We start from the raw sequence: 12,562 nt of genomic DNA on the forward strand, positions 1-12,562 counted from the left end.
TGCTGCTCTACTCCAAGGTTTTTTGTTAAGGGGAAAGTTGAAGCATCTGAACCTCTAACACTTGGTTATCACACGCATTTATAGAGGCTGTTAAAGCAGGATGAATTCAGATTATCTTCTCTATACTGAACAAGTACAAGCAAGATATCCTTTTTGAATGACAAGTATTTGTATGTTAAATAGCACAGATCATTTTAGTGCATGAATTTTAGTCACAAAAACTACACTCCTACTTTTCAAAGAGCAGTATGAATCTCACAAGCATGCTTGAACTCAGTTCTATCCTACTTATCTTGTATATGCTCTGTACTGTAACTTAAACACATGCAGAACAAAGTCCATATATATATATATATATTATACCAGCGACCCAAAAAATATGAAATACAGGCAATATTCCTCATGAAACAAAATCAACAACGAATTGGACCTACTATCAAAACTTAGCTGTAAAAATGGGCTTTGTAGTTTATTTTGAGTCAATCACACAAATTGTTGCTGTGCCCTAAATTCTAGAAAATCAAATTAATTTAAGATTATTTTTGGGGCATTTTTAGGCCTTTATTCGACAGGACAGCTGAAGACATGAAAGGGCAGAGAGGGGGAATATGACATGCATCAAAGGGCCGCAAGTCAGAGCCGATAGGGGCCCGCTGCATCGAGGAGTAAACCCCTACACATGGGCGCTCGCTCCACCAACCGAGCAGCCGAGCGCCCGCAAATATGTATTTATGCACGACTGAAAATAGTCCCCAACAAGTGCACTGAGTTTTTAAAAAGATTAACCGTTAAAGATTTACGTCTTCAGTAGGAACTAATTTGCTTTAAGCTAAGGTTCACAGACATTGTAGGAAAGTCAAAGTATTGAGTGATTGATTAACATATTGTTCTTGTTTTCTTTTGTTTACAATATCAAAATAATCTAGAATAACACCAGCCTTATCTTTTAAGATGTTCACTCTGTGTTAAGACTTATTTGGCTAATTTTATGTTGACTAAACTATGCCACGTTTTGTGGCTATAATTTGAGATAGTTTTGTATTAAATACCACTATATTGGTGAAATCCTATACAACATCACAAACTACAGTCTCAAAAATCATAGATTAATCTGGCAAAGTGTTTTAGAAATCTTTTACTGGTTTCTTCTTTTGTTAAAATATTGATATGTTTAAAGTCTTAAATTAATGATATATTTTCCTTCTACTTCCTGGGTTGCAGCAAAATCCCAGCATTCCTTAATGTTGTTGACATTGCTGGCCTGGTGAAAGGTGCTCATGCTGGACAAGGCCTGGGAAATGCCTTCCTGTCCCATATCAGCGCCTGTGACGGCATCTTCCACATGACACGTGAGTCACAGGTTGAGGCTTGCTCTCTCTCTCTCATTGTTTTATAGACTATCATCAACAAATCACAGTATTTTATACTGCTATAGGACTAGCATTGGCAACATTTGCTCACACTATTTGAAAGCACAGGCCTTTGTTGAGCTATAGCTTTGCCAGTAGGGTATCTTGTGTGGTGCATGCCAAGATCAACATAATAGTCTTAATAAAATCATATCAGACCTCAAATTCAATGCTCCCTAAATAAGAATCACAAGTAAAGGGTCTGTGCCAAGTTTAGGCTTCACACAATCAGTGGCCCATTCTGAGGTTTAGAAACATAAGAGTCTTCAGTTGAGCTCCACAAAATATTGTAATATGATTCCTAATGTCACTTTTGATTAAGTTTGGGTGCATTGGAGGTATATGAGTTATCATAAGGATTTTTTCTTTTTGTATTTTTACACACTGCATACTGTACATTCCTAATAAGTATAATACTTTTTATAATTCTGTTGACAACAATAATAGTCCATCTATCATAATCTGCATACCTGGAATCGGGTCCCGGGGCAGCAGGGACCCCAAACTTCCCTTTCTTGAGCCACATTGACCAATTCTGACTGTGGGATCCCGAGGTGTTCCCAGGCCAGGGTGGCACAGTTGGCACTCCATCGGTTTTGTGCTTTGAATCATGGCCTTACATTTTGAGGTGCTGATGCTCATCCCAGCCGCTTCACACAAACCAATCAAATGAGTGCTGAAGGTCACGGATTGACAATGCCATCAGGACCGCATCATCTGCAAAAAGCAGCAATGAAATCCCCAGCGCACCAAACCGCAATCCCTCTCTACCATGGCTATGCCTCGATATCCTGTCCATGAATATCATAAACAAGATTGGTGACAAGATAGGTGCCCTGGTGGAGGCCAACCCTCACCTGGAAAGACTCAGACTTACTACTGAGAACCTGAACACCGCTCTCGCTTTGGACAGGGATTGGATGGCCCTGAGAAGGGACCCCATACTCCCACAGCACCTTCCACGCTATCTCCCGAGGGACCAGGGACGCCTTCCCCAGATCCACAAAGCACATGGAAACTGGAAACGCATACTCCCAGGCCCCTTCCAAGATCCTTGCAAGAGTGAAGAGCTGATCAGTTGGTCCACGACCAGGATGGAATATGCAATGTTCCTCTCTAATGTGAGGTTTGACTATCTGCCGAACCCTCCTTTCCGGCTCCCCATTGCAGCTTTAACAATGGAAGCTTTAAACATTGCCCACCCAAGTTCAATGTCCCCAACATCCACAGGAATGCAAGAAAAGCTCCGCCAGAGGTGTGACTTGAAGATCTGCCGGACAGGGGCCTCCTCCAGACGTTTCCAGTTCAGCCACACTACTAATTTGGGCTTACCAGATCTGTCCAGTCTTTCCCCACCCCTTGACCCAACTCACCACCAAATGGTGATCGGTTGGTAGCTACGCCCTTCGCTTCACCCAAGTGTGCAAAACATGTGGCCTCAGATCAGACGATACGATCACAACAATGATCAATCTTCTTCCTAGGGTGCTCTGGTAGAGGTAAACTTATGATTATCCATAAATTCAAACCATCAATGACCGGCACAGAAGTCTAACAACAAATAACCGTTGAGGTTATTCGTTAGTTGCTTAGTTCAGGGAGGCCATTCCTCTCAATCACACCTCTCCACGTGTCTCAATAATTGCCCATGTGGCATGCGCATTGAAGTGTCCAAGCAGAACTATGGAGCCCATACAGGACACCATTCAGGGTCTCCAAAAAGACCAAATACAAACTGCTGTTTGGTGCATGTGCGCAAACAACCCCCATTCATTTTAAATTGTATGTGCCGTTTTCTTTTGTGGGGTGCAAATGTTCCGCCAAAGCAAATTTTTTCCCGAAAACATTTTGCATATGCACCATCGTTGTGACCGGAGTTAGTGCTGCCCAAGACGATTGTGATTGGTTTAAAGAAATGCAAAAAAAAATAGGGGTGTGTGTAGGGGACAGACCTGACTCCACAGCGCTGTGGAGTCAGGTCTGGCAATGCAAGACTACAACCTGGGCAACTTCAGAGAAGAGTCCAACCCCTATCCACAAGTACAGTTCCAGAACCGAGAGTGCAGAGGTAAGCCCCACCAGATGGGCCCATGGGATGGAGAGGAAGGTGCCACGTAGCTTCTTCGGGCTGTGCCCAGCCGGGCCCAAGCGCTTGCTGACGGGCCCTCCATTTGGGCCTGGCTCCAGACGGGAGCCCCAGGTTTTCTTACGGCCAGGGTAACTCCACCTCTCCTTCAATGATTCATGAGGCTTTTTGAACCATTCTTAGTCTGGCCCCTCACCAGAGACAACTTTGCCATGGGAAGCCTTATCAAAAACATCCGGTTCCAGACAACACAGCCTTCAGGTTTATAGGAACACACAAATCTCTCTACCACAATGTATAAAATACTGCCTTCTGTGACTTTGTAGATGTCCAGATGGACATCTCATTAAATTAATACCTGTCTGTCACTTAGTGAGGCAATCTTCAAAGTACTTTCCAGGTCTTCCTCAACTTCCTCTGTCTCTGACATAGTCTTTTGTCTAACACAAACCGTTACACGCTAGAATAAATCAAATATCAGCATCTGAAATGAATGCAGAGGCCCTTTTAAGCTGAATTTGTTTACTGATTGAAGGCTGTTATTGACTTTCCCACTGTGTGAAAGGAGCTCTGATTAGAGAGTCAGTGTTGGCAGGCTGGACAGAAAGGGTTAAGATTAAGGCCATTTTGCTATGTTCTTTGTGAGCTGTCTCTGTGTATCATTGACAAGTATATTATTTTTGTCCAGTACAGTTTTCAAATAGCCTTTGAGTCTGTAGTTAGTGAGAAGTGGAACTGAAAGACCACCCATTGCAAGACTTAGTACTGATTTACAGAGTGGACAAGACATGTAAGGGAGATACAGTATACGGGTCTGTCAGTTCCGTTTTTAATGACTTTTGGTGAGGGATGAGGCTGGTGGTAGTCTACATTCTTCGGATTGTCAAAACCCTTAAAACATTATCAAAACCATCAATGTGTTTGTGATATGTAAAATACATACATTGTTTTATTTACACATACCATATTTTTTTAACAAAACAACATTTCCATTTGCCTTCCAGATTGTTGAAAAGTTGCATTTGCCAGGTAACACAATACAGGAAATAATGTCAATGTAAAAACACTGCATGCATGTATGCATCAATAATGTTACAGACACTCATCAATAAACACTGATTCATAATAAATGCAAGTATTTTATCAATTGGAAGAATAAGACCATACATTTATTTAAGTTTTCACTAGACAAGACAAAGGAGAAAATAAATGCACATGAAAAGGGGAAACAAAGCAGTAATCATCATAGGCCTTAAAACATGTGTGGCACAGGAATGGTCCAAGCTTATATAGGCTGTCCATTTGGAAAATATTAGTGTGTGGGTTATATGTGTATTTTTAGTATCATGATGTACATTGTTAAAACACCTTCAGTTAACATTTGATATGGGCCAAATGTATATGCCAGATTCTCTCCTATAACCAACTCCTTTGTTTCGACTCGCACAAAGAAAACAAACATTCTAAACCATCATAAATAGGGAGATCGAAAGCTTCTGTGTGGGCGTGGAGTGTTTACAGCTATCTGCTTTGGCATGCCATTGTTTCCAATCTAGTGAAGTCCTTGGACACAATGTGGTATGTTTCACAACTTAACCATTAAACATAGCTGGTTTTGTTTTATAATTATATCTAGCTGGTGTCAGGCAGACTCCAGTGTTAAAGCCACTACTTTTATATAGCTTGATTATATGGTTGTTAGGGATAACTTTTTGTGTCTGGATTGGTATGAAAGTTGCTCAGCGTTAGTAACATGAAGCAGTGATTGTTAGAGCCAACTGAGGACACAAGCAATTGATTTATTCCCTATATTTGGTTTGCATTCATTTGTTTAAAAGTTGTGAAAATTGAGTTATAGTGAACAGGTTTTACAAAGGTAGAACAGGTTGTAGTGTCTTTAGATCTTTTTATAAGAACCTTTTTTTTATAGAGTAGTCTAACTGGAATTTCCAAATTATGTCTCAAAATTTCACCAGTGGTGTGCACAATATGAATATTTTTAAACATTAATGACTTTGAAAAGCATGTGTAAACAGTGGATTTGCTTTCAACAATACCTTCCAACTACTATTAAGGTGCATGATGACCTCCTGAGAGCTGATTCTGTTGAATTGCTGGTGTTGCCTTGTCTCGTAACAAAATGGTTTGCAGGTTAAGTGTTCCCAGTGCTTCTGCAGTGACTGGAACACAACTGGATCCTCACTGTCTGAGACAAGACACAGACATGTTCTACTTCATCTGCTCTTCTGTTCCCCGCTAGCTACTTTGCCAGCTCACCTGGCCTTATTCCCAGATGTTTGGTTTCCAGCAATTAGATTTTTGAATGCTCACACAGTGCCCCCCTCATTGCTGCAGGAATGCTGTGGTTCACTTCTAATGAAGACTTATTTACGGTTGCACGACACTCAGTAAGAATCTAGCCTTAAGGTACTGTGGTATAGCACATTTATCTTTAGGGACTGGCTGTGGTTTTGGGCAGCCGACTGGAAAGTAGCTGTTATTTTTGGCATAGACTTTTCTCTCGTTGGGATGTTCATGCTTTCAGCACCTGTACTCCAGGTTAAGTTAAGACTCTTCCCTCTCCTCTGCTACTGCCTGAAGCAGACACAAAGTTCTCCCATTTTATAAAACAATGTTAGAGGTTTTTAGTGAAACAAAACCTCAGTCACAGGAGATCTTAGCCATAGAGCAGTACGATTGTTATTTTGCAGTATTCTTTATAGAGCTGAAACATTTGGTGTATTTATCCATTGATAATTATTCAGCAGCTAATTCAGTGTTCAAGGCATTTAGCAAAATATACACTTGATGGTTCCAGCTTTTAAAATGTACGGATTTGCTTTTATCTTTGAATTTTGTCGGACTAAACAAGACGTCACCTTGGGCTGTAGGAAATTGTAATGGGAATTTTTTTCAAGTTTCCAGATGTTTTATTGAACAGTTAATTGATTACTTGAGAGGGAAATCTGCAGATTAATTGAAAAAGAAATTAAGTTGCAGGTCTTAACCTTTACTTTATTTGTCTTATATTGTGCATTGATTGCCATCATAATCATAAGAATGCAAGTAAAAGTATCATCATGAAAATGTATTTAAAATATTAATAGTAAAAGTACGCAATGCAGAGAAAACTCACATTTTAGAAACTGGAAACAATCCTAACAGTTCTGTGTTTTAATCTCTAATAATTTCAGCTAAATTTATAGGACGTTATATTGTTGGGTAGTTTAATTTATAATAAAACATCAGATTTTATGAATGACATGTGTTTTGTGTGAAAAAAATCTTTTATTTTTAAAGTAACTAAAACAGATTAATGTAGTGAAGTAAAGACTATATTTCTCTCTAAAATTTAGTGAAGTAGAAAGTGGCATGAATAGACTCAAAGTACAAGTACCTACAGTACTTGAGTAAATGTACTTAGTTACATGGGGATGCCTGTGGCTCAATGGTAGAGCGGTTGCCTGCCAATCGAAAAGTTGGCGGTTTGATCCTGGCCCTGCAGTCCCATGTCAAAGTGTCCTTGGGCAAGACACTAACCCCAATGTTGTGTCATTGGAGTGTAAATGTGAGTGTATCTGATGAGCAGGTGGCACCTTGTACGGCACCTTCTCGGCCAGTGTATTAATATGTGAATTGTTCCGGTACTACGTAAAAGCTCTTTTAGTAGTTGTTGAGACTAGAAAAACGCTATAAGAAAAGTCTATTTACATTTACATCCCACCACTGCCTACAGCAAGTAACTGTTAATAGCAGCAGTTTGTACAACATTTAACAGACCAATAGCCAACGTGCTACTACTGTAGTCCTTTAGGTGGTTTGCAGTCTTTGATACCTTGAAAACACCTTCATAAAATGCCATGGTTGAGACTGTTGACAGACTTCGGGAAATATAGATTTTTGTACTGTGCAACTAATTATAAAGACATAGGCCGATTTTACTACTGTGAACAATTGTGTTTGTTAATAAACATAAGTAACAATTGTTAACTGCATCTTAGTTGTTGTTGTGTGTTAGTTTGTATTTCAAAGCTGTGAAACACTTTGGAAGTGCTTCTAGGTGCTAACTGTCTATATTGGTTTTTGGTGTTGGGGCTAATGTTATCAAGTCAGTCAACATGTGTGCCTCTCCGGAAACTGTCCTATTCACACATCTTTAACAACATGTTCTCATTGACTTCCACATGAATCATCATTGCCTGATGAATATCTGAATCCGATGATAAAGAGTGATTGAATGAGTTTGCTTCACTTTGCTGAATCTGGTAGGACAGTATTTGTGTTTGGTTATTGCATCATGCAGATGGCGGCCCACTCATCGCTTATAGTGAACAAATCAAACGGATTGTTTAGCTGCAGGCGTTAGCAACAAACTGGATTGACTTTTCAGACAGAATTTATGGCCAACCTGCCTCCTCACTGACGCCAGTAATGGCTGGTCTCCAGGAATTCTGCCTCATCACTCACCCACACACCAATTCTCAAACATCCAAAAGCCCTTACCCAACCCAGTGAGTTCCATGTGTGTGACTGTCTAAACAGATCAGGCAATGAGTGAATCTCTCAGCAATTCAGCTGCTATATCAGTTGTTTTGATGTATTAATTTATACAACCAATAGTTACTATTAGAAATATGATTTTTATTTTGCTGAAAATATTTTACAGTAAAAATTGTTTAAAACAAGGAAATCTTCTAAGTGCTAAGAGCCAGAAAATAGAAACCAAATGGTGAAAGCATGCACAATTTACAAAAGGCATGTTTCCAATCTCCTCATCATTGTGACATGATCTTGTATGTCCAACAAATAATGAAAATGGTTATGATTTGGTTTTTCACAATAAGACCCCGAGGCAGATTCAAACACTGGCACACTGGATTTAGAGTAGAGCATTTTTTTTTTTTTTGGCCTAACCTGAGCTTGGTCCTTGCAAGTGGAGTGTTAAATGGTGAACAAGTGAGGTGGCTATCCTGGTGGAAGCCGATGGCATCTGGTAGTGGGGAAGTGGTGCTGGCTGGTGAGTATTGTGGCACGCTATGGCAGAGGAACAGCAGGGGCAGGCTTAACTCAGGCAGGTACTGGAGGTGGAAAAGACACAGGTATTCTCCTTAGTATAAGGGCCTGTATAGTTGCCACATAGAAATCAGAACAAACTGGCTTTGAGTGAGTGGAGAGTCGGATTTCATATACTGAGCTTCATGGTTGATGGGCGTCAGGTGTGCCATGCACACACGGGAGGAGACACGGGAAGACTGACAAACAGTAGTGCTTTTACACACTTTTATATGTTGTGGCATTTCAGTGTCAGATTTCATCATACTGTTTCTTTGTCTGTTTTTTCAACGTTCAGCCATGGTCCACTCTGCTGTAGCAAAGTTAACTGGTTTTTAAGAAGCAAGCGACCCACTTTCCACATTTGGACAAAAATACACTGTTGTACAACAGTCTCAGTTGGGTCCTAGCAACTGCCTTACTGTTGTGTCTTGAGGAAAATGGTAAAGTTGCATTGCAAAACAGTCACTAACATAAGCTTCCCTGAGTTGTGTTTCTTTGTTTATGTTAGTCGTTGCAATTGTAAATCCAGATGATTTAGCTGTGGGGATCATCTTCCCTTTGTGTGTTTTTGGGGCTGTATTAAGGTGCTGTCACAGCATTTAAATGAGCATTTTGCTTTAGTGAGAATAAAGAGTTTTTGTCAGCCTCCACTCATCGTGGATGATTAGAGCAAAATGTCTACCCATCTTGACTGGAGATCGCCACAGCTCCAGATAACATGCCCGGTGATTGAAGGTCGCAATATTTTGAATTCTAATGGGGCTGCGAGATGAATTGCCTGAAATAGACTGTAGAATCTTCCTGCTTCCTCCTCAAGCCCCCCTTGCCTGTCCGCTGTGAAAAGAACCACTGGGAATGGCAAGGCCCGATGATCATAGAATTATTGGATGGTGATTCTAAACCCTTCAAAGAGGAGTTGCTATGGAGATCTCGCTCCAAACTGTGAAATGATTCACCTTTTGAAAGGCTGGAGGGCCTGAAAGCTGAACACATCATTGTTCAGGTGGCGGTTGGTTAGGAAATTGCTGGTGCCTGTGCAATCAGCAGCACTATAGTAGTTAAGGATCTAAAAAGGTTTGTTCTCTGAACGATGTGGGACAACAGTAGTGTGCATATGGCGGCTCCTTTCAATCAAGGCACTCATGCTCCGTGGTTTAATAAAATAAATGGAATCACAGAGGTTAAGCTAATAATAAGGGAAATTAACACTGTTTTTTTTTTTCTTTTTCTCAGAGTTTATGAAAACTGGAGCCTGGCCAGTACATCCACTTTTCAACTACACACAGATCAGTCTTGTCTGAATGGCTTTTCATGTATTTTGTTTTAGTCAGTGATATCAAACATTTTGGGAGATGCACCTTAAATACTCAGTTTGGTACAAGAAACTGTAGTTGACCGTAGATTACTTAGGAATGGGAGATATCTTGTGATGTACAGATATTCATAAAATCAAGCCCTGTGATTTCACTTTGATCTATTTTAAAAGATGGGATCATGTAGATAACATGAATGTTTCTCTGATGGGCTGAAACCCACCATTTTCTGGTGTCAAACTGCTTTTTAGGAGCTAATATATATTTGCCATAATTGACATACGCAAATAAACAAGGCTGAATATGCCACAAACTCTGTTACAGAAGCAGTGTACTTCAAATTGCTGTCAATTTCATGTATCCTTAAATGTCAAGAAGATATTTCCTGAATGAACATAAATACCCTTGTGTGCATTGCTAGTGTTTCTATGCTAGGAGACATCTATAATGGGCTTTTCCTGACAGACTCATAAAATGGCTTTTTACTGCTTTGAATACCAGGAGAATTGCGGCACTGAGTTTGCATGGACATTTTAAAAGCAGTGCAAGGAATGCAAGTTCTTTAGATGTGCTCTTACCCCTCTTGCATGTGAAAACATGCACAGGAAGTTAGAAGCCAATGAATACTGTAATTTAACTGAATTATGTTGACCACATATTCTCCCAGGTAGCAGCATCAGAGGAAGCAGCTCAATCAGTATTGATCTTGACTTGACTCAGATGACTTGTCTATGCACCTGACAAAAGTAATGAAATAGATTGCTAAAACATATGTATATTAAAGTATGTTCTTAAATATGTTACTAAAATGTTTTTTTTCTTTTCTAAATGTTTTTCATTTGTAAATGTTAGTTCATGGAGTTATATCTTCCCAGAGCCTGATCTGAAATCATGCCATTGAATACCACTCACCCTCTAGTGACTAATCCTTTTGTTCTGTCAATAAAGGAGCACCTGTTAATAGTGTCTTCAAAACATCATAATTTTAAATAAAGCAGTAAAATTCAAATTGTAAGACAGACCTGACTCTTGAAACTAGGCCTTGCTGACTTCTTTCTTCTTTTTTGTCTGTTTTAACTGTATTGCGTGTGGCGCCACAGACTCATAAGAGCGCTACCCAGACCCATTTGTTAAAGGACTAATTGTGAAGATTGCCCCCTCAGATTTCTCTCCTCTCTTTCACCTCGTCCATTTGTTCTCCAGCTCTAAGCCTTGAATGGGACGTTGGTAAAGTAGATGTGAATGTTAAATTAGGCGAAATTAATTAAAGCAAATTACTTTGGAATATGTGGCAGTCAGAGCAGAGTGTCAGCTGATGACTAAATAGTGAGTGATCAGCTGCTCCTGCTCTTTGAAAGCCACTTGGAAATTTTGATTTATCATTGTTTTATTAGGGATGTCTAACAATAGTTAGAAACTGACGATTACTTAAGAAATTAAAAAATGTGTTACGAAATGATTGTGCTTGCTTTAGGCATTTAAACATTTTTATAAATGGACTGACATATAGTCATTCTCATGCATTCATTAACAGTGATTTGTACCAATCATGAGTGGTTTATTAGCCATGTGAACCTGGTTTAAACCTCTTGGTTTGTCATTAATATGTAAATATAAATTCAACAACAGACTGGTATGCATTTTCCATTTTGAAACAGTGTATTAAAATTGCATCATAATTGTTTATAATATATGTATGTTCTTTCAGCTAACAAAATGATTACATTGCATTATATTTTCTGAGTTCATGCAGACACAATAGCAAATTTTCATTCCAATCAGTGCTGAACAGGGAGCTGGCAAATTGGAGCAGCAAAACAATAATTCCACTGATTAGCCCCTTTCTGTGCGGCGTAAGTGAACTGTTTATACTGTGGAGTACCTCTGCAAGAGGAGAGGAACCAAAACAGCCTGATTAGGCAAAGAGTAATTGGATAAGTTCATTTTACCATGAGGACAACGCACAGGATGACAGCTTGCACAAAAGTCTACAGCTTCTGTTGACTCACATAAGTAATAAGGATTTTTGTTTGTCTGTCATTTTTGTTAAGCTTTAATGTTTTAGATGTGACTGATGCTAAATTGTAAAAATAATAATAATTATTATTATTATTAAAACAGAAAAAATCAAGAGTGTGTCACTCCTTAATCTAGTAGAAGAATATGATATTCTGTGCATGTGGAAGATCATTGATCATGTTTAGCACATCGTGTTTACCATCTTAGGTTAACGTGTTTGCATACTAGTTACAGTTTGTCCTGGGAAACAGAATAATATGGCAAAAAAGTTGTCGATACATTTCACTCAAAACCACAAATGTTAAACTAGTGGGGCACTAGATAATTGTCAGTGTATTGCCAAAGTTATTAGTGATCTATCCCCTGGGAACCATGAATGTCAATGCAAAATGTCATGGCAATCCATACAACACTTGTTATATTTCAGCCTGGACCAAAATGGTGGACTGACAATGCCATCCCTTGAGCCATGCAGCTAAAAAAAACACTTAGAGATGGTCTCGGGGGGCACTGTTTCAGGTTAGGGAAAAATCTGGCTTCATCTGTAGGCAACCAGGACATTTATCTGATTAGTGAAGATGCAGGGGATAACTTGACTGTTCAAACTACTATGTCTGATAAGTTCATACATAATGTAGCTCTGCAAAGTTTTGCCTGAATCTAAGGTATGTTGTTGCCCA

General features: G+C 39.4%; 1 protein-coding gene across 1 annotated transcript in view; it reads left to right on the forward strand.

The window, feature by feature from the left end:
- Positions 1-12,562, forward strand: part of LOC116697637 (obg-like ATPase 1) — a 41,985-nt gene that overhangs the window by 6,195 nt on the left and 23,228 nt on the right. Inside the window, exon 4 of the mRNA XM_032528986.1 lies at positions 1,222-1,349. Within this exon, the coding sequence (XP_032384877.1) occupies positions 1,222-1,349 (128 nt within the window). The remainder of the gene's footprint in view (positions 1-1,221; positions 1,350-12,562) is intronic.

Source organism: Etheostoma spectabile, chromosome 11 (assembly GCF_008692095.1).
Source record: "Etheostoma spectabile isolate EspeVRDwgs_2016 chromosome 11, UIUC_Espe_1.0, whole genome shotgun sequence".
Lineage (NCBI taxonomy): Eukaryota > Metazoa > Chordata > Actinopteri > Perciformes > Percidae > Etheostoma > Etheostoma spectabile.